The sequence below is a fragment of the Pteropus medius genome, unplaced genomic scaffold, assembly GCF_902729225.1.
Source record: "Pteropus medius unplaced genomic scaffold, Ma_sr-lr_union100, whole genome shotgun sequence".
NCBI classification, from domain to species: domain Eukaryota; kingdom Metazoa; phylum Chordata; class Mammalia; order Chiroptera; family Pteropodidae; genus Pteropus; species Pteropus medius.
Genome location: NW_024349803.1, coordinates 16,328,684 through 16,351,454, shown reverse-complemented (window position 1 = coordinate 16,351,454; position 22,771 = coordinate 16,328,684). Strand labels below are relative to the sequence as shown.

The following is a 22,771-nucleotide window of genomic DNA, read 5'->3' as shown; positions in this document are numbered from 1 at the left end:
TTTGCTATAATCTCTTGGGGCAGTGCTGTCCAATAGAACTTCCTGCAATAATGGAAATATTTTATGTCTACACTACCCAGTATGGTGACCAACTGCCACATATAGTTATTATGTGCTTGCAATCTGGCCCATGTGACTAAGGAACCAAATTTTTCATTTAATTTTAATTACCCTCATGTGGCTGGTGGCTGCTGTAATGGATAAAACAGCTCTAAGGGATTTCACCAATTTCTTCCTATGGCTTTAAATACCTCCGCTTGTTTGATGACTCTCAAATGTACAGCTCCAGATATGACTAACCCAGAGCGCCAGCCCATATATACAACCACCAACTTGAAATTTCAACTTGCACATCTCACACATCTCTCAAATGTTAATCCAAATCAGAGTTCTAGATTTCTCCCTCCCCAAACCTATTCCCATTCCAGTCGTATTCATTCCAGTAAAATGGCACCACTGTCCAACCCAGTAGCTCAAACCAGAAACCAGAAAGCTACCCAATTCTTTCCATTACTCTTTGTATCCAATCCATTAGCAGGTCACTGGTTTCATTTCCAAAATATAGCTTAAATCCACCTTCCCTCTATTTCCATTATCACCACCCTCTCTAGGTCACCATCATCTCTAACTTGGACTGCTAGCAATCTCCAGCATGATCTCTCACTTCCCTTTTGTCCTTACGAACCATTTTTCTCCTTAGCAGCCTGTGATTGTCTTAAAATATGAACCAAACATGTCATTCCTCATTTGAATATCCTTCAATGACTTTTCACTGAGGATAGACTTGAACATCCCCCATCTCTACAAACCAATTTGTGCCACACATACCCTTGACATCGTGCTCTATCTAAAACCTTTCAGTTTTTTTGAACATGCCAAAATAAAGGCCTCCTCCCTCTCTCCCTCTCTCTCTCCCTCTCTCTCTCTCTCTCTCCCTCCCTCCCTCTCTGTGCTTGCCCATTCTCTTCACAGCACTTAACAATTTTTAATAATTTTGCTTCATTTTTTTTGATTGGTTTCTCTCACTAGATTAATGTTCTAATTAGCAGGGTGGAGGTCTTATTGTTTACACAATACTTGACATAGTGCTTTGAATATAAGCAGGTGCTCAGTAATATTTGCTTAATAAACAACTTCCCCCAACACTTGTTCACAATCATTCATTTCCACCTAGCTTCAAAAAGTAAATAAAATAAATAAACAAACAATCATTCTTTTCCATTTCCTAGTTCCATGTAGTACAAAACTGTTACTGCTTATTAGAAGCTACCCTAGCTGGACTATAACACTAGGCCAAGTTCTCCTTATTACATGGCTTAGGCTTCAGCGATCAGGGACTCTCGAGTTATTAACACGTTTATAACTTTCAGGAAGTAGAAGTTTGGTCCAACCAGACCTTGGCTTCTCTTCCTTGCTCCTCATTCAAGAATTATACTAACTGGCTGGAAGCTTATCAAGTGAAATGCCTAAAGAGCAGGGAGGCAAACTATAGTCTGGAAAATGGCTCTAAAAATGGCTCTAAAAATGAAAGGTCTGCAACAGACGTTCCAAATCTGTTTGGCCGGCATTCTTCCTATGAATAGGGCATTTGGTTCTCTGACCCTTCTTCATAGTATTAAGAGCCTGCATCGCCCTCTTAAAAATGTTTTATAGCCTCCTGATTTCGAGTATAATTTTGGAATTCCTCACTTTCTCCTTACTTGCTGTGTAGAATCCTTAAGTTCCTAGCATTTGCCTTTGATCCTGGACCAAAGAAGGACATCTGTGACTCTGATGCCAAGATACTGGGTTATAATTCAACTTCCAAGTGGCTGAGGCTACCTAACACAAAATTTTCCATCATCGGAGTTACCACGTCTCTCTCACGTGGTGGTGGCCCCACAGCTTACTTTGGGCTGCGAGCTGTTATGGTAATAAGAAGGGAGAGGACTTAGGACAACGGTGCAATGAGAGGGGTTGTAGCTATACAAATTTGTAGGAAAAACAAAACAAAACTCCCATTTGGTTTACATTTTCCCAGTCTCAGAGTACTACCTTAGAACATAAAGACAGTCAGGTCTCTCGAGATTGCACAACCCAGACTACCCTCTGCGACTTTTCTCAGGTTGCCTTGGCGACCTCAAGAGGACAATTTCTGAGGAAGGTCCTAGAGTTGGCAATGTAACTGCAACATCATTTACATCAAATGTGGTTTTAAGTGAGGTAGACTTAGAAAAGCAGTATTAATACTTGTGTGTCTGTGTGTCTGTCCAGAAAGATACATAACCAGTAATAATAATTGTCCCTGAATAAGACTGTAAGACAGGAGTGACAAGGAAATTTGTTTCACTGAGCACCTTTTTGAACTATTTCTGTTTTTTTTTATCATGAGCATGTTATATCTAGTAAAAAATAAATGTTTCAAAATTGAAAAACATAAAAGAAATACAGTTTATCCTCAAAGAGCCATTTAGCTGGAGCAATTTAGCTGGAATAACAAAAAAGAGACTATTAGAAAAATATAAGACAGCACATAACTAAATGCCAACATGGGTGGTACAGATTACAAGTAGAATAGGAGGAGAGGTCTGTTCAGTTGGAGGAGCTGAGTCTTAGATGAGGAAGGGGAACTTTTAGCCCAGGGAAACTTAGCAAATAAAAATGGGTAGAAGCAAAAATGTACACAAATGAAGAGTAGACTCGAGTCAAATAGGCCTTGTTCCAGTCTCAGCTCTATAACTTACTTGCTGAGCAACCCTAAAACGGGTTTTATAACCTGTTTCAACCTCAGATTTCTCATTTGTAAAATGCAGATAAGAGTATCAACCTTAATAGGATTAAGAAAAATTAAAGAATGTATGTAAAATGGTTAGCACAAGTGCCTGATATAGAGTAGGTGCTCAACTAAATGTTGCTTAGTATAAACATGGTTGAACAGAGCGACCAGTCTTGCTAGAGTACAGGGTATCTGTTCTGGAGAAGGAGAAAGATAATACTGGCTATTAGAGTAACAGCAAGTGTGGACGGTCATCTCATTTTGTCTTGGGGTACGTGTAGCATGAAAATTATAAACAAGTGTCACCATTATGTATTCTCTAATGTTCAAGAAGGTGGGAGATCTAACAGTTATAGGGTTTTTCTCTAGCATGGCGCCTCTGGTGCCTAATCAAAACAGAATTTTGACTGAAGGCCTTCCCACAGTCATTACATTTATAGAGTCTTTCCCCAGTATGAATTCTCTGATGTCGGATAAGGTGTGCCTTGCAAATGAAGCTTTTCCCACAGTCAGGACACTCATGAGGCTTCTCCCCAGTGTGGACCCTCTGGTGCTGAGCAAGATCCGAGTTCCATGTGAAGCCTTTCCCACAGTCCTTACGTTCATAAGGCTTCTCCCCAGTGTGGATTTGCTGATGTCGAAGGAGGGCTGGGTTCCGAGTAAAGCTTTTCGCACATTCCTTACACGTATATGGTTTCTCCCAGTGTGGATTCACTGATGTTGTGTAAGGCTTGTGTTCTGACTAAAACCCTTCCCACATTCCTTACATTCAAAGGGTTTCTCTCTTGTATGTGTTCTCTGGTGCCGAATCAAGTTTGACTAACAAATGAATGCTTTAGCACATTCTTGACATACATAGGGTTTCGCCCCAGCGTGAATTCTCTGATGTGCAATGCAATGTGATCTAAAACTGAAAGTCTTCCCACATCCCTTACATCCATAGACCTTCTCTCCATTATGAATTCTCTGATGTTGATCAAAGTCTTCATTTTGACCAAAACATTTGCCACATTCTTCACATATATAGGATACCTGCTCACTTAGAATTTTCTGATGTATAACAAGGTGAGTGTTAACATTGATATTTTCTGAACTGTCTTCTACTGAGATCATCTCATCTTTGAAAATCACTTCTATAATATCATTTGTAGTGTTCCCCACACTTCCCCCATTGGAGTAGTCAGGCCATGTCCCTAATCTGCTTTTCTCTTCACAAGTTTTTCCAAACCAGAATTCCTGGGAGCCACAGCACCAGGGTCCATTTGATGGCACCCTGTGGTCCTGTGGCTCCTCAAAAATTTCCTCCTTCAGAGTAAAATCTTCTTCCTCGCTCTTCAACACACCCCCTGGAAGAAGAAATCAGAGCTGCAGATGTCATCATAAAGTGATTAAGGTCACCAAGTGGTGGTAATATGTTCATTTCTCTCCAAGTGCCACCCCTCTGTCTCAGTGGCTCTGACCTAGCTGAAATGGCAAAACAGAGCTTAACACACAGAAAGCTACTAAAAGCAAAAGGCAGAAACTAGAGAGTTCCTGTGGGCTGTGATTCCCAGCACGAGACCAGGCATGGAGGGAGAGGCACTCTCAGGAAACAGTTGAACTGACTCTAAGGAGTGCAACTCAGAATTCCGTCCAGGTAGTCAGCCCAGTTTATAACATGAGAGTAGGCCAGGGTAGTATACCTGGTACACCTGGGAAACTTGAGCTTGTCACACACAGGGGGAGCAGCAAGAAGAATCTTCATCATATTTTGCTTTTGTTATACATATATATTTTTAATTTTATTATTATTTATTATTATTTGTGCCTACAGCACCCGGTCTTCCTAGGTGGTCTCCCATCCAAGTACTAACCAGGCCCAACCCTGCTTAGCTTCCCAGATCAGACATCGGTCTTGTTCAGGGTGGCATGGCTGTAGACCACGGACCATGGCTCCGCTGGGGCGTGAACCCAGGACCTTCTGCATGTAAAGCAGATGTGCTAACCGCTACACCATGGAACCACGTCCTTCATCATATTTTTCAACATCAATCACCAGGTGTGCCATGAAAAGAGCTTCCCCAAACTACTTTGGGCAGAGCTGGGCAAAGACTGCCTCCTCTTCGCTCCCATAGGGTCTTATTCACACCTGTTAGTGTTACATTTTGCTGTAATTATACATTTCTATATAATGTCCCATTAGACTGTGGGCCCTTCCAGGATAGGGGTCAAAATATAATACTCGTTTTTGATCCCAAGCAACTAACACAATGAGTAAAATACAAGTGTCTAATTTTAAAACACTGATTGACCATTGTGGCCAGATGGGTAGGCCATCTGTTCAGTTCAAGTCTAAGACCCAAAATTCACCAAGTATAATTAACTAGGCTTGTCGAAATGAAAGCTTGAAGCTTGGGGTTTAAGTTTTCTCTTGATTAATTGGTTGATTTGGGCATTTTTAGAGGATCTTTTATTTAAAACATAAATGGTAAAATGGATTTTTGACATTTTACAAAGGGAAGACAGGAAAATATATGACTGGGACAAACCTGCTCATTTCCCTCTCACTTACCGGTACAGTTTAGGCTTGGACCCTCTCTTTGTGGTTTCAGGTTCAATGGCTCTTCCATCTGCTCAAGATGGGAGATGCCAGCAGGCAGGAACGCCGCGGCAGGAGGGGAGCACCTTGCAAGGATGTGAGCCTCCTGACGCAGGGCCCTGCATCAAGGGAACACCATGCCCAGGGTGGGCCTCCCACAGCACGTCCCGTGGTGGTGGGTGAGCTCTGTGGGACCTCACATCACTGGGGGAACACTGTACAGTACAAGCCTTCCTTTGCGGAGCCCCACTGCATTAAGGGGACACCGTGTCTGGGGGCGAGCCTTCTGATGCAGGGCACAGAGGAGTACGACGAAAAAAAAAAGGAAAGAAATGGATAGCCCGCCAGGTCAAGATATAAATAAGACGGCTCAGTGGAAGGAGTGGGGCCCAACAGGGAAGGCGCAGAGACAGAAGTTATAAGAGGAGAATGAAGGTGGCCGGAAGGAATGGTAACATGTGACCTGAAACTCGAGGGGCATAAGAATATAACGAATAAGAAATAGAGGTACCGGGAAGTTGCGATTCTACCAGTTCCTCAAAATACGAAAACATCACTCATTTTAAAATGTCAAGGAGAAATTGGAAGGACTAAGGTCTCTTCTGTACCTGCCCCTAGGAGGCGAAGCCAGTCCACATAGGAAAGGATCAGGACAGGATGGACTTACAAAGAGCCATTCCCAAGGCCATGTCGGGAAACCGCATCTCTGTTTCTCTCCTTCCTATCCAGCTATCTTTTGCCTTCTCTTTCCACAAAGGATCAATAATGGGTCTCTCTATAGCATCCATAAGAAATGGCCTCACTCGATCACTTCTTACTCTAATGACAGTCATCTCTGATTACAGAGGTCCACTCTCATAAACTATTGTTCAGGCTTAGCTAAGATCCACCTCTTTGTAACTCCCATCCAAAGCTTCTTAAGAAACAAATCAACTCTACACCTTCCAAATGATGACCTTTCGTGCTGCTAAAGCCAGGGACTATGTGTCCCCTCGGTACTCTCAGAGACAAAAGTGGACTTCGAGTAGGAATACGTACTCCAAGGAGGTCTGCTGCAGGGCAGTGAGCTGAGGTCTTGCTTGAGTAATAACTTGGCTGTTGGCTTTCCACCTAAAGCAAAGATGAGAAATCTCCTTGGGTGGCAAGGAGAGGAAGCGCTGAGATCCTGAGAGAACGTAGGAACAGCGTGGTTATCTCCCTGCATCCATTCCCCCTCCCCCACTGTGGAGTAGCCATGCCCTTTGGGAGTGAGCCCGACTCCAGCCACTCATGTCGGCCCACACCAGTCTAAGCCAAGCAGGTGATGCCATCCCGCCCACTGCCTGCCAGGCTGCTTCAGGGATCGACAGTCCAGCCAAGTCAATCAGAGCACAGTATTTCCCTGGCCTCAATGATGGATTTGGAGCTGGCGTAAGACTTAAGATGGTTCGTTGGAACAATACTTGGGGATTTTGATTAGCAACGGTTGAAGTCTGAGGAAGACCTGCCCTGTTTCTCCCTCGGTGTGTGATTCACAACTACCAATCACCTTACAACCATGAGAGCAGCCAGACTGTACACAAAGCCAACATACAAGGAGACAGAGAAGAGCAGACTGAAATTCTAATCAAACTGCCTTCAGCCCATTCTACCTATGGACTTCCCAATGACATGAAACAATTAACTCCTCTTTATTATTTAAGCCAGTTTGAACTGGGTTGTTACTTGCAATCCAGAGTTTTCTAACATGGAAAGACTGACAGACACAGCAAAGAACTGTGAGAATGGAGAAGTGGAGAGTAACACGAGTCCCACTGTACCCACAAAAGAGCCCCTCTGGGAAGAAGATGGAATGGGGCCCCCATGGCAATAAGGGGACACAGTTCTCGCTGGGAAATTAGGAGCAGTAAAGCCCTGTGTTGAACCTGAAGGAAGGCCGGGCCTTACCCACCAGAAATCCCCGAGGAATAGGAACTATTTGGTTTGGAGTTATCAAAATTTCTTGATTTCTAATGATAGAGATGGCCGTGATGCCCCCAAGGGCAGTCAGAATCTTCTGCTGGAACATTAAGCAGGCCAGGAAAGCAGAAAAGCCACCTCAGATCAGAGAGTAAACAGAAAAGTCAGAGAGTAAAGATAAATAGCGGCCATGATAAAAACGGCAGAGATAGGGAAGAAGCGAAACAGGTGAATGAAGGTGGCCCCCAGCGGAGCAGGATGACTAAAACAAGAAGGTGGAAAACCACAGGGCACAGAGGACAAACAGGAACCCCACTGGTGTGTACAGCACTAGGTTAAGAGAACACAAACCTATTACAACATAAAGACCAAGACAAGGAAACCGGTCAGATGACTGACATGTGTCCTCACTCACCTGAGGAGATGGCCCTTGGGGCCTCTCCATCCAGAGCTCCCTGAGTTGCTGAGCACCAGGGCGCTTCCCCTCGCCCCAGCTGGGAAATCAGAGCCGGTTCAGGAAATGGAAATGCTGCTTGAGGGGAAGGAAATGGGAAGGCAGGTGAGTGGGGTGACACAGAGCAATCCCAGGGCTCCTCCCAGGCCTGTGTCTCCAGGGGCAGGAGAGGAAAGAAGGGAATTTACGAGGGGGGAACAAGACAAAGAAGTCCAGGGAAAGGGGCAGGAGACCCAGGGGAAAGGTGCTTTCGAAGGCTGGGAAGGAGGGTAGGAGGTGCTCAATAACATCTGAGCGAGCAGATGCACGATTTCACTCACTGAAGAACTGAGCCGTCTCAAGTGCAGACATCTGCATGGCCATGCTTGGTATTGGACCAGGTCTCCCAAACTGAGGGCGTGGGGAACTGAGGGCTGCGTGGGGCACCAGGAAGCTGCTGTCTCCCCACCGTACCCACAGCACGGGGGTTAGGTGCGGGCAGCTCTCACTCTGGGGCAAGGAGGTCCTAGGTGAGGCCCAAACTGATACCAGGAGTTCCCAGCAACCACTGAGGACGGGTCATTATGAATCCAAGAGCCTGAAGTTGCTACTCAACCCAGGACTCCTAAAGACGCCTGAGCCTCTGAGAAGGGAGGAGCCAGGAAACTGAAGGGCGGAGAGAGTCCAAAGGGAAAGACCCTTACCCAGGGAAGCCACGGCCCCATAATTCTCCAGCATCACGTCCTTGTACAGAACTCTCTGAGCCGGGGCCAGGCAGGTCCACTCGTTCTCAGAGAAGTAGATGGCCACGTCCTCGAAGGTCACTAACTCCTAAAACAACATGTGTTTCTATGCCCTGGGACAATCCCAGGACCCAGACCTGTGGGGCAAGGGGTAGACCAGGCACTAAGAGGTACTAGAGGGGATGCTGGTTGAGTTTCTGGATTCTGAATGTTTAAAGGAACTGTCAGCATATTTCTGCCCTCTACTTACAAAGATAAAAGAGATCGGCCATCAGTTTCCCCATGACTCTTTACTTCAGCAAACATCCTCTCATCTTTTTCATGAGTCTCAGCAAGTTTTCCCTCTTCATCCCTATGCCCGAAACAACTATCTGCGCTCTAGGTGCCACCCCTTCTCCACAATGTGTCCTTCAGAGGTCACCAACCCTCGATAACAAGTGCAACTACCACTACTGAGCCTGTGCTGAGCACTTTACATGTATTACTTTGTATATGCCTCACGGCCTCTGAGGAAGGTATTAGATCCACTTTACAGAAGAGGAAACTGAGGCTCAGAGATTAACTTCCCCCAAAGATACAGAACTGAGACAGAACTTGGGCCTGTTTCGCCCTCTGGCTCTTACCTACTATGCCACACTGGCTCTGTCCTCTCTCCTGCCACCGCGTCTGCCCCTGTGGAGGACCCTTTCTCTTCTTTCCCTCCAAGTCATTGCCACCAGCCAAAGAGGCAACTAAGGGCTCCTCAGAACACTCAGGTTGTTCTGGAAACTGTACTCAATAGGACGGACCCAAACTCTGACTTTATTCCCTGCACTCCCCACCCCAACACACTCTCTAAAACATCCCACCCTAGTCTGACTTCCCCACATCCCAGTATCCAAGTGCCCTTGTTCTGTATCTCCAGGAGCCCAAGCTCCGGCAGCTTTTCCTTCCTTTCTCTCTCACCTTCCTCCTTAGGAAACATTAACAGTGCTAACTTAAGAGCCATCAAGACGTCTTATGACTCCCAACCACTGCCTCATTCAAGATGGCAGTCTCCATACTGCAGAGGCACCCATTCTGGTCCATTTCCTGTCGGTCTTGCCCTGTCAAGTCCCACAGGGACTTATCCTGCACTCCAGGGCTCAGGCTTTGGCTGGCTCACCTTTGTCTGTCCAAATCTGTACCACAAACAATTCCATTCACTCTTTAGGGACCCAGCTTACCTGCCGAGGATCATTTCCTGAGCCACCAACCTCATCCTCTATCCTGTCACCGTCCTGTTATGAACCCAGACCCTGTCTTTGCCCAGATCTGTGCTCTTGCTCCTGCAGTTCCAGCTTCCTGAAGATCCAGCCCCTCCCTCCACTGCCTGCAAGCTCACGTTCACCTGAAGACCACTTCACACAGAACCAGCTCTGTAAAACCAGTGTCATGGCAATTCTGGCCTTTGGTCGCCGCGCACAGCGCTGTGAACATCTCTCTTACCCAGCTCTTGGCTCATGCCTGTGCAGGTAGCTGCACGTGTGCTTCTGCCCGTGCAAGTCTGAGGGGTGTCGAATCCACTTTGCCCCCTGTCTCTTCCTCAGGGCCCTCCACTCTGGGCTGTACCTCAATTTCCCGGTCGCCGCACTGCCCTCTTTCCGCCCCTTATCTGAGCCTGGAGCCCGGGGCAGAGCGGAGCCCAGGTTCCTGCCGGCGGCCCCGCACTCACCGGGCGCGCCCGGGCGGGCGCGGGCTGTCCCGGCAGCAGCTCGAACACAGGGCCGAAGCGGGCCCCGCTCGCCGTGGCCCGGGCCGCCCATGGGAAAGAGAGCGTGCGGCGGGCCCGCCCGGGGGCCGCCCGCGGTCGGGAGGGGACGCTCCGGACCGGGGCGGGACTGACATAACTACCCCACACCGGGAAATCCCACGCTCTGCGCAGGCCAGAGCTCTGCGCCCGACAGGTGGAGGATGCAGCGCTCGTCCCACTCCGGCTTCTCTAGGACGGCGGAGGGCGCCGCATCTCTGTGGTCCTCCTTTCTTCCCTGCGAAGAAGTTGTGTGGAGTTGTTGCTATCCGAGACACCAACTGCCCCAGGACGCTGCTGCAGGGGTGGGGGTGGTGGGGAGCGGGCAGCTGGGAAGGAGACTTCCTCTAGGAATCCTTTCCCGGCCCTTTCCCCACTGACCACCCTTCTCCACTTGCTGCAGCCTTGCAAGATGGATGCTGATAGATGGTAGCACATACTTCACTTGACTGGGCCTGTTCATGCGTCTGCCTCCCTTTACTAGGTTCTACATCCAGAGAGCGGATTATTTCCTTGATATGTTCATCTTTGTGCCTCTAACATCCGCTCAATGTCTACAACTTCTTAGAGCCCAATTTCTTTAAAGTGCCGGGAATAAAATAATGAATAAATGTTAAGCCAGTTTTTCGGTTGAAGAAAGTAAGGCTCAAAGAGAGGAAATGGCATGTCAGGAAGTTAAACTTTTAAACAGAGTTGTGGCAATAAATAAAGACAGCCCAAATGAAAAGCAAAGGCCCTTTATTCAAAGCTTGTTAGAGCAAAGGAGTCCGCCATTCTCACTTGTATTGGGCAGAGACCAGAAGTCAGGCAGAGAAATGGGAAAGCTTTAAGCAGAAAAAAGGGAAGGCTTCAGGTCTGCTGATTGGAGGCTGGCATGGCGGGGACTGGCTAGAGCAGAGGGTCTTATGTGATTGTTTGGGGGAGCACATTCATCAAATTCTGGCTCTTTGGGGGTATAGAGGTTATTGTGGCTTCCCGGACTGGTTGCTACAGATTATGGGTAAGAATTCTATTTTTCTATATGGTCTGGCCATTATTCATTTGTATATTCAGTCTCTTTTTTTATATATATATTCAGTCTCTTTCTTTTTTGTATATTCATGTAACTAATCTCCTCCTTTTCTCATTAAAAAACAAACAAACAGACAAAAACATTGTCTTCACCACATAATCTGAACACTGTTTGGGTTTCTGCCCAAAACAGTGCTTCTCAAATAGCTATTCTTTGGTCTCAAACACTTACTGTCTCTCCTTTCAGCTTTTTATTTTTAAGTTAACACTGGTGTATGTGATGGCGAGTAGAAGATCGTTAACCTGAGGCGCCAGGCTGTCAAACCCAGCTGCCATGGAGGGCTTTCACCCAATTCCCGGAAAAAAGGAGGAAACCTGAAAGCCATAAGCCAGTCCATCCCTACTTTAAATGAGACTATTATTATACGCCCTAAACACAGTGAAATAATTTCTCACTTGTATCTTCATTTCACCGGTACTGCTGTTGCATTGGGGGGCCAAGGCGGTGGGCAAGAAGCGGCAGGCATGGGGGAAGTGGGCAGTATCATCTAGAATTGGAATAAAGGGCAAACAAGACTCGGGGCTGGGGGAGGGGGGATAGGAAGGGCAACCGGACTACAGAACCCACAGAGAACCCCAAATAGGAGCCACAGCAGGTAAACAGAACCCTCTGGTCGGTAGCCAGTTGCTCAATATTCTGGGCCACATATGGATTACGAAGACAGGAGACTGGACGGGACCAGACCCACTCGATCCCTGTCTGGAAAACTCAAACCCCACACACCCACCATCACCACCACCACTACCACCATGGAATGTGCAAAAAAGGTGAGAAATAATGCTGGCGCAGGGCTTATGAGAACGCCCAGGAGTGCGGGCCGAAGTGGTGGCTTCGCTTAGCGCCCGTGTTGGCCACAGCGAGGGGGCGGCCCCCCGCCGCACGTCCTTCTCCAGTCCCAGCCCCACCCCCTTGCGGATGCTGCGCAGACGAACTGGCAGACACGCAGCACCGGGTCGCGAAGCCCCGCGGACCCACCGACCTGGGGCGCCTCCGCGCGGGGTGTGGCCCGCACCGCCTGCCCAGAGACGCCATCGCGGAGGCCGCGGGGCCAGCGGTGCGTCACCGCTGCTCCGGCCTCCGGCCCGTGGCCGCTCTAGCACGACCGCCTCTGGGTGTCGTTGATCCTTCCAGGCCACCCTGCTCACCACCGTAATCCTGCCCCTACCCTCCTGCGGAGCTGCGGCCGAGGGCTGGAAGGCTGAGGCGTGTCGCGGGCTCGCAGTGCTCGCTGCGGAGCTCTGCAGCCACGTGGGCCCCAAAGTGCGTGGGTACACACCCTGTACCCTGGACGCCGCTGCCGCATGCCTTGAGCAACACACCCACACACACACTCCTACCTCCACCTGTAACACCACCGCCACACACAACACACATTGACCTGGCCTAGGCGTCTTCCAGGCCTCCACTTTTTGACCATCTGCTTCCTGACTCCTCACCTGCTTCCCGCTCGGTGCCTTTTCTGCAGCATTTCACACAGCTGTAATTATAGACTTCTTTGGGCAATGATTTATTATCTTTTCCCCTTCCTTAAACCATAAACTCCAAGAGGACGGGAACTGTGTTTGTCTCATTCACGATCGTTGCAAAATTTCTGGCAGAAAGTGCCCAACAAATATCTGTTGAATGGATGAGTGGGTGTGAATGGGTGAATAAAGGTGAGAATGAATATAAGATGATGCTGCCAGCCATTAAAAACAAAGTTCAGATCTTTGGAGTTAGCCACAGTTTCTGACTAGATTCTAAGGCTGGAGAGGGTTAATGGCATTGAGTACTTGCTGCAGTTGCCCTGAGAAATCAGAGAGGACTTCCCGGAGGCGGAGTGTGGGTGTTTTCATCTCCTGTGAAGGGGAGCTCTACAAGGCAAAGGGAGCTCACTCAAGAGAGCATGCAGAGATCCTAGACCTCTGAGGAGACACAGTCCCTGTTTGCAGGTCATTTAGGAAGTTAGACTCACTTAAGGTTTGTCAGAACTGGTCGAATGGAGTCTGAACCTCATCTGTTGCGACAATGGACTAGACTGCTTGACTAAAGCCTGAGAGTCAGTAGAGCAGCTTTCTCCTTCTTGAGCCTGCTGGCGTGGACCCAACCCGAGAGAAAGTTCCTGTGACACTCTGAGCCTAGATCCTTATTGTGAAATAAAGCAATTAGGTTAAAGTTCCTAGCATCTCTGACATTTGATAATTACAACTTTCCCAGTCTGTCCTTCTTGCTAGGGAAATATGGAAGCCATTTGGGTGAGTGGCAGTGCTCTGGGCGAGAGGCTTAGAAGCTGTAGTCTGAGCCTCTGCTTGCACAGTCCTCAGTCCGGGAGACTCTACGGGTCTTCAAAAGATGAAGAAGGAGTAGACGTGTAAACTTCGTAAGTGCTTGTTGAATTTCTGCTGAATGAGATAGCAAATGCCCGAGTAAATGGCGGTGGGAGTGGGGTCAAGAAAGGCTTTGGAGAGAAAATGCTGGCACTGAGTCTGAAAGGTCAGAGCAAAGCCCGAAGCTGGTGAGGGTGCTGTGGCCATAGAAGCCTCCTTCTGAACCTCCTCCTGGTCCCACCTCCTCTTCTCACGTGACCAGGCTCCAGCAAGAGCTAAATCCACTCCCAGACACTGTCTTCCCAGGGTTATTTGCTATAACTTGCAGCCACAGGGCAAGGTCCAGGAACACAGACCTGTCTATTCCCAACTTGTCAAGACCTTTCAAAAGCTCTCTGGCACCCGGAGAACGGTGTATCCAGAGCTTAACCTGGAAGAGCGCAGCCATGGTGCTCTGGGGTCTTATGCTGGGAATCCTGCTGGTGGCCACTGTGGGGTATCTGTGTCTGCTGGGGCTGTTCCGGCAGCGCAGACCCCAGGAACCCCCTCTGGACAAGGGCTCTGTGCCCTGGCTGGGCCATGCCATAGCTTTCCGGAAGAACATGTTTGAATTCCTGAAGCAGATGCGGACCAAGCACGGGGACGTGTTCACGGTGCAGCTAGGCGGCCAGTACTTCACCTTTGTCATGGACCCCCTCTCCTTTGGCCCCATCCTCAAGGATGCCCAGAGAAAACTAGACTTTGTGAAGTATGCGGAAAAACTAGTGCTAAAGGTATTTGGATACGACGTGGTGCCGGGAGACCACCGGATGATACACTCAGCCAGCGCCAAGTACCTCATGGGAGACGGCTTGAAGGATCTCAATGAAACCATGCTGGACAGCTTGTCCTTAGTCATACTGGGGCCTATGAGCCAGAGTCCAGATGCCAGTTGCTGGCATGAAGATGGTCTCTTCCACTTCTGCTACAACGCCTTGTTCAAGGCCGGCTACCTGAGCTTGTTTGGCCGCACAAAGAATAAGGAGCAGGACTTGCTACAGGCGGAGGAGTTATTTGCACAGTTTCTCAAGTTTGACCGTCTGTTTCCCAGGTTTGTTTACTCTTTGCTGGGCCCCTGCGAGTGGCTAGAAGTGGGCCGGCTCCAGCGTCTCTTTCACAAGATGCTCTCTGCACAACACAACTTGGAGAAGGATGGCGTAAGCAACTGGATAGCCTACATGCTTCAGTTTCTGAGGGAGCACGGAGTAGCCCCAGCCATGCAGGACAAGTTCAACTTCATGATACTCTGGGTCTCTCAGGGAAACACGGGGCCTGCCTCTTTCTGGGCCCTCTTGTTCCTCCTGAAGCATCCAGAAGCCATGCGGGCTTTAAGAGAGGAGGCTGCCCGGGTCCTGGGAGAAGCCAGGCTGGATGCCGGGTGGTCCTGCAACTTCAAAGTCAGTGCGCTGCACCACAGCCCAGCGCTGGACAGCGTGATGGAGGAGACACTGAGGCTGAAGGCTGCGCCCACCCTCCTCAGGGTCGTGAATGGTGACCAAATCCTGAAGATGGCCAGTGGGGAGAAGTACCAGCTCCGCAATGGGGACACCGTGGCCCTCTTCCCTTACCTCTCAGTGCACATGGACCCCGAAATCCATCCTGATCCCACGGCCTTCAAGTACGACCGCTTCCTCAACCCCGATGGCAGCCGAAAAGTGAACTTCTACAAGGCAGGCAAAAAGATCCACCACTACACCATGCCCTGGGGCTCGGGCATGTCCATCTGCCCTGGGAGGTTCTTGGCCCTCAGTGAGTTGAAGCTCTTTGTCCTGCTCATGATCACACACTTCGACCTGGAGCTGGTGGACCCTGACACACCTGTGCCACCCGTGGACCCCCAGCGCTGGGGCTTTGGCACCACACATCCCAGTCACGATGTGCGTTTCCGATATCGCCTGAGGCCTCCTGTGTAAGCTCTGCTGAGGGGGGCAACGGCCCGGCCAGCGGGGCTTCCTGGGGGTCTCCAGCTCCTCTGGCCCCTCTGAAGCCCCAGAACCCCACCCACTACCCCACCCTCTGCTTTTGCGGCCCCCCCACCTCTGTCCTGGTCGTCCTCCTTGCTCTCTGGCCTCCATCTAGCCACCTCCCAGGCTTATCGTTCTCTCTTTGAAATACCATCTCTCACAGTGGGTTCTGCAGAAACTCCTCTCACAGGAAGTCCGGGGGAAGGCAAACTATCTGTGAGCAACTCAGTTTGGGAGATAGTTCATGCCTCGACAAGTGCCGCAGCGCAGCAACCGGTCACCGTGAGGGGCGCAGCATCCTGCAAATGTTCGCCTCCATCCCCTGCCCCCACTTTATTTTTCCCCTCGATACTTACTCCACATCCTGTGGAATTTATATTCTAGAACAGTGTTGTCCAGTAGCAATATGGGGCGAGCCACATGTGTAATTTTTCACTTCCTAGTTGACACATTTTTTTTTTTTTTACAAAAGAAGCAATTAAAAAGTAAAATTCTTTTTTGTAATATGTTTTACTTAACCCCATATAGTAGCATTTCAAGTTGTAATCAGTATAAAAATACAAATGAAACATTTTTACATTTTCTTTTTTTTTTTGTATTGTCTTCAGAATCTGGTCTTTTTTACCTTTTGACGTTTCACCTTTGAGCACGTCTCAATTCAGACCAGCCACACCTCGAGTGCCCCATAGCCACATGTGATGCTTGGCCGCCATACTGGACAGAGCAGGTGTAGGGAAATGCTGCCTTTCATGTAGGAGTTATTCGAGGTCCCTCTTCGGTGCCCTCTCTGCACCCCCACCTTGGGGTGAGCTCAATCTTTCCCTTGGCTTTCACAACCACTGCTGAGCTCAGAGCTCTCTCCTGCCCCCAGACGCCCCAGTTTCCCCTTGGTGGACTCCCAACACCTCTGACTCATTTAGCCCACTCAGAACTCAGCCTCTGCCACCCCTCCCTACCCCCTGACCTCTGCCCTGAACCACACCTTCCTCTGATTTCCCCATCTCTCTCTGCTCAGGACACCACCGCCCACCTCAGCCCCCAAGGAAGATACAGAAGAGAGGCCCTCGCCCTCTCCTTCTCTCTCACCCACACACCCTCAGGTTCCAGTTCTGTCAGCTTGATGCCCCGTGGTGCCTCTGAAACCGTGTCCCCTCCTCCGCATCCCTGCTGTCATTCTTATAGCTCATAACTCAAGCACTTTTCTCCATACCAGGCCCCCTGTCCAGCCTATTGCCAGATCTTTTCCCCAAAGCACCTCTAATTGTCACTGTTTTTATTTTCTGGCTCCCCATCCCTTTCACATACCTGACATTTAAATTGTGTCCTATTTGATCCCCAAATTTTTCATCCCGTGCAATTCAACTTTGCCAGCTTTCCCCAATGGAACCGTCTAGAAAGCAGGGTTGCTTGCTTTTACTGCCAATCCCCGTACCGTCTACTCCTGGAAGCCTTCTTCCATCTGGCCCATTCCATCCTCCGGCCAGAGATGGCCTCCACCCCAGGGGCTTCCCTGGCACCGTTAGCATCACAGCACACCTGTGATACACACTATGTGTCCTTGCTTTTTTGTATCCTGGTTGCCCGCTCCTATCCCCTTACCAAGATTGGAGCCCCTAGAGCTTGGTATCTTATTCTTTTCATCTCTGATTCCAAATTCCATAAATGTAGATTAAATGATAGAAACCCGACTTCCGGTCTTGGCTAATTTACTTCCTGTCCTCAAATCATCTCCTTCTCCACTGCCCTCACTCAGCTTTCAGGCATATGAACTAGAGACAATCCCAGTTACCAGACATAACTACCAGGGCTGGGACAGGGCGAGAGGGTGCTGCTGCCAGACCTGTAGCTGGCTGATGGCAGGGCCCTAGCTAGGGCTGGGACATGATGGGGAGTGACCGTGGGAGCTGGAGAGTCCTAGAGAAGGGAGGCCCCTGCAGCATGGACCTCCTGCAAGGACCACCCACTGGGGCTTTTCTCTGCTACTCCTATCCTACATCTCTGACTGGTCTCTTCCTTTCTGTGGAGGTTGTGTGTTCTGACATGAGTTTTGCCAGGATAATATGCTATTAGAGTGGGCAGGGGCCTGGGCTGGGGACAGGAGTCTGTCCCCATTAGCTATGTAACTCTGAGCCAGGGCCCACCTTTCTCTGGGTCTAGCTGTCCTAAAATTATGATGTCTGCCTGGTAAGAGCTTCGACTGGCCGGGGGAAGACAGGCTATCCCATCCTGTTCCATAAGAAGCCAGGAGCACAGGAGAGGGAGAAGGGGGCTGGGAGGCTAGGAGCCATCCATGGGGAGCTGCCCAACAACCTGCCCACAAGTCAGGTCTTGTGCCAGAGCAGGTGGGGATAGGGCAAAGAGGTGGGGCCTTCACACACCTCCTTGACCTTGCTCAGACCTAGGTGCATTGAAAGAATATGGATCTGGAGCCTGGGCTGTAGACAGGCTGGGTGTGGGTCCCGGGTCTGGCTGTGATCCAGGCTCACGACTAGGGATAGGACCCTGGATTTAGAATGTTACATTAATGTAGTAGGGCGCCTGCGCCTAACTTACATAAGCATGATTCAGCTTATTGCATCACGCATGCGTGGCAGAGTGCCGCTACTGTTCTCTGACATACATAAAGCCCGTGCGGGCCCCTAGCACAGGAGCACACTCTCCCCAATAAAGTTGTTGCCTGCCACGTCATTCTCATGTCGGCTCCTTGAGTGTTCTTTCAACCGGGCGTCTCACCACCGAAACCTTCCCTTCTCCATCAGCTCGGTGCTGACGCATGGCGGAGCTGGCAGGATAAGGTGGGTACGGCCCCCAGAGCTCTGTACGGTTCTGGGTAGAGGACAAGTGCTCCCCGCCCCCACCTCCCAGGGGTATCCCGTGGCTGCGTATCTGGCTACGTGGATGCCCCCAGAGGATTGGGATGGAGAGAAGCTGCGACTGAAGGACGTCCAGAAAGCCCTGGAGTTGCTGGAGCCGAATGTCCCAACTGCTCACTGGGAGGCAGCGGGTCAGGTGGCCTGGATGTTCTTGGCGGTGCTGCGGCCGGCCGGCCTGGAGGTTCAGGACCAGGCTCATCGGGTGCAGCGACTGCAATGTCAGGAAGAAGCACTGGAAAGGCACGGCCGGTGATGCTGCAGCAGGTTGAAATGGAAGAGCCGTTGGCCCCGGGGGTGGGGGCAAGCTGGGGGCACCCCCAGGCTAAAAAGCATGCCACCTTGATTCAGTACACCACCGCCGAACTCTGAGACTTGACGAAACAGGTACGGCAGAGAGCCGGGGAGACAGGTACGGCAGAGAGCCAGGGAGACAGGTACGGCAGAGAGCCGGGGAGACAGGTACGGCAGAGGCCGGGGAGACGGTTCCGGGGTGGCTGCTGCGGCTTGGGAGGATGGAGACAAAGGGACTGAATCGTCTTCTGAAAGATGGCTCAGCTGGCCTCTGCAACGGTGATACTGTCCCTCTGCCGGCATCTCCGGAATGTGGCGCACCTGGCTCGGGGTGCGGGTAATCACTCCCTGACTAGCCGGCTCATGTCCGCCACACAGACAGCATGGGCCCACCCGGGGGAGCTGCCAGAGACAGCGAGCAGATGGACCACGTACTTAGATCTGGTTCAGATAATTTGGCAAATTGGCATGCGACAGATGGTGTTCTGCGTCCAGTATACTAGCCCCGATGAAGAGGTGTTTACAACCTATATGAAGGACTTGATCTTGACCTCTGGCCCAGCCGGTACTTCTGGCACCACGGAAGCACCGCTGGCCCCTTACGTGGATAGACGGATCCACGAGGTAACCCGCCATGGCTAGGCTGGGGATGTGGAAGTCAAACACAAGGAGCATTCCAAGCGCCTGCCGTACCAGCCCCTGCCCTCCCAAACCGGCCAGTGCACGGATGGAGGCATGGCTGAAAAGGGGGGAGGGTGGGCAGAGCAGCCCCCAGCCCCTAGGCCGTGAAAGTGAGCCGCAAGCAGATGTGGTTTGATCTCCTCGCGGCAGGGGTCCTGCAGAAAAGATTGAGCAGCGACCTAATGAAGTGCTGCTGGGCCTGCGGAATCAGCTGTGTCCTGACCAGCAGTTCACTCCTATTCCCGGGAAAGCCATGGCCCGTGGGGAGCGGCTGGCAGATTATCTCCCTGATTAGGGATTAGGCTGGGACACCCTATTGGCAGGGGAGCCGGATGACTTGAGGCCACGTGTGGAACTGACTATACATTGGTCCCCCCTCAATGTGCAGAGGGTATTATAAGCCCTCGTGGACACGGGTGCCAACAGCACCCTGCTTTATGGGAATCCGGACAAGTTTTCCGGGCCCACCGCAACCATAGAAGGGTATGGGGGTCGACTCATGCATGTGCGGCAGGTCCCTGTGACACTGGGTATCTGCAATTGCCTCCTCGGAGGTACCAAATGTACATATCCCCCATACAGGAGTATATTTTAGGGACTGATGTTTTTTGCAAAGCTTGACTGTGAATACCACTGCTGGTGAATTCTGCCTTTGCATCCAGGTGGTAAGAACTATCATCTGGGGACATCCACACCATGCCCCGTTGGTGTTGCCCCATGCTACCCGGGTAGTGAACACAAAACAGGATCGTCTGCCGGGCGGCCATGAGGAAATAGGACGCATCATTCTGAAGCTGGAAGAAGCTGCTGTCATTCGTCCTACTCATAGCTCGTACAACTCCCCCGTGTGGCCAGGGAAGAAGCCTGGCGCTCCTAGTGCATGACGGTTGACTATCGGGAGCTGAATAAGGTTACGCCGCCCCTGCATGCAGCCATACTGAATGTCACAGACATTATGGATCGGTTGTCACATGAACTTGGATGATATCATTACGTGGTGGACTTGGCAAATGCCTTTCTCTCTATTGCCATAGTCCCAGAAAGCCAAGAACAGTTTGCCTTCACCTGGGAAGGGCGACAGTGGACATTTCTCATCCTTTCCCAGGGCTATCTGCACAGCCCTATCCTGTGTCGTGGTCTCATGGCTTAAGATTTAGCCACGTGGAAGTGACTGCCCGCAGTGCACTTGTATCAGGAGGTGCACGCCTGGGCCCCTACCTCTGGCAGGTAGAATGGTAGAATGACTCAATGGCTTGCTGAAGGACAAACTGCACGCCTTGGGCCTGGGCTGGGGTTGTTGGTACACTAACCTCCCACAGGCCATACGCCTTCTGAATGAGCAGGCCCAGAGAACAGGGTTGTCTCCCCTTGACAGGGTTGTAGCAGGCTTGCCGTGGGCTATCAAGGTGTGCCTGGGCACCACTGCTGAACAGCTCTTGCCCTGGGCCTACCAGGAAGCTTTGCTCTTGCCGGCCCCAGAACCTTTGGCAGCAGGTAAACAGGTCACCTGGTTGTGGCCCTAGACTATACAGGTGGCCCTGGTGGAGGAGCCCTGGGGACAGGGCTTATGCAATGGGTTGCGGGTAGAACTCTGGATTTATATTTGGCCCACGCCCTTGCGAGTGTCACTCTCGATGACTGCGGAGGGTTCACTGTTAACGGGGAGTTTTGCCCTCAGCTTCTGGCCCATTCCTCTCTATACTGTGATGCCAGTGGACACCCCCTGGCCCGCTACCCTTGGAGAAACTGTGTGGTACCAGGCCGGGGCAGCTCCTCTTTGGGCGACCCTTTTATCTCAAGATGGGCAAGTGACCTGTGTCCTCCCAGAAGGATGGGACTTGCCCTTAACAGTCCCTTTGTCTGCTCTATCCTATGACCCAGCCTGACAATGGAGAACAGTGTCATGTCCTGGGCTCATGGGTTTGCTGCTGTCCACTTCCCGCTGCCAGGTGTGTACTGAACTACCAGTGGAAGCAGCCGAGGGACTGCCGTGGCACATTGCTCTGGTTACGGCTGAGAACTGGACGTGGCTGCATACCTGGAGCACCACACCTGAATGGGACCAGCAGCAGCGGGCCATGGAAGTGCTGCTCACAACTCCCCACCCTTCACAGGCTGTGCCATTTCCAGTGGGTGGGAATGGCTGGCGGGAGAACATGTAGAACTGCGGAAGCGGGCCTCCCACCGCACAGAACAAGTGAGATCTGCGCCCGACCGTATCACGGGGTGGCTACCCCCTGAGCTGCGTGCTAACACCACCCTTGCTAATATCTCCAAGGTCTGGTGGAATGGACAGTGTTATGTCGGTACAGAGCCTACCGACCGGCTACCTACTTGCCAGCTCATTGGACAAGCTGTTGCACCTGGGGACGTCCATATTTAGCTGGACATATGTTACCTACATTGCCCAAGTTGCCTCGTAATTGGGATCCTATACATCACTGCTGGCACTGGCAGAAACAGGCAGCATGTGGTTCTACCCTCTGGCATCATTCGTTCCAGGGGTGAGATCCATAGATGTAGAATTGCAGGTGGAAGCTTTAGCCCAGCGCACCACACAGGCATTGAATGCTATGCATCAGGCTGTAACCCTTCTAATGGATGACAACATGCAAATGAGGAAAGTAGCTCTGCAAAACCACATGGCCCTTGACCTCCTAACTGCTGCCCAGGGCGGCACCTATGCCCTACTCCATGTAGAATGCTGTGTCTACATTCCTGATCATGCCGACCAGGCACAGGCAGCCCTCCAGGAAATGGATGCTAAAGTCCAAGCCATCCATGCCCTGGGAAAAGACCCCCTGACAAGTTGGTAGAAGTCCTTGGGTCCTCCTGGCAGTGGGCAGTGGCCATCCTAGCCTTTGTAGCCCGTAGTTTGGTAGTATTTTGTTGTTCTTTATATTGTTGTTGTGGATTGTGGGCCCAGGGTAGCACCCTCTGGTTCAGATCCCTCACCGTGACCCTGTAGGGGTGGAGTGTGGGTCCCAGGTCTGGCTGTGATCCAGGCTCACGGCTAGGGATAGGACCCTGGATTTAGAATGTTACATTAATGTAGTAGGGCGCCTGCGCCTAACTTACGTAAGCATGATTCAGCTTATTGCATCACGCATGCGTGGCAGAGTGCCGCTACTGTTCTCTGACACACATAAAGCCCGTGCGGGCCCCTAGTGCTGGAGCGCACGCCTCGCAATCAAGCTGGTGCCTGCCATGTCATTCTCATGTCGGCTCCTTGAGTGTTCTTTCAACCGGGCGTCTCACCACCGAAACTTTCCCTTCTCCATCAGCTCAGTGCTGACGCTGGGGAAGGGCTGGGGGCCCAAGTCCAGAGTC

General features: G+C 50.7%; 2 protein-coding genes and 1 pseudogene across 2 annotated transcripts; 1 reads left to right on the top strand and 2 right to left on the bottom strand.

The window, feature by feature from the left end:
- Positions 1–1,345: 1,345 nt before the first annotated feature.
- Positions 1,346–10,313, bottom strand: ZNF662 (zinc finger protein 662). Its single transcript, XM_039837441.1, is given in 3 exon segments — positions 1,346–3,454; positions 3,457–4,101; positions 10,141–10,313. Coding segments are annotated over 3 exon segments (1,092 nt in total). The 5' UTR covers positions 10,232–10,313; the 3' UTR covers positions 1,346–3,098.
- LOC120582603 (uncharacterized) lies at positions 4,560–4,675 on the bottom strand (annotated as a pseudogene).
- A 3,690-nt stretch (positions 10,314–14,003) lies between the features above and the next one.
- Positions 14,004–15,729, top strand: CYP8B1 (cytochrome P450 family 8 subfamily B member 1). The gene has a single exon (XM_039836839.1). It carries the CDS (start codon positions 14,040–14,042, stop codon positions 15,543–15,545), a length of 1,506 nt encoding a protein of 501 aa, XP_039692773.1. The 5' UTR covers positions 14,004–14,039; the 3' UTR covers positions 15,546–15,729.
- Positions 15,730–22,771: the final 7,042 nt, after the last annotated feature.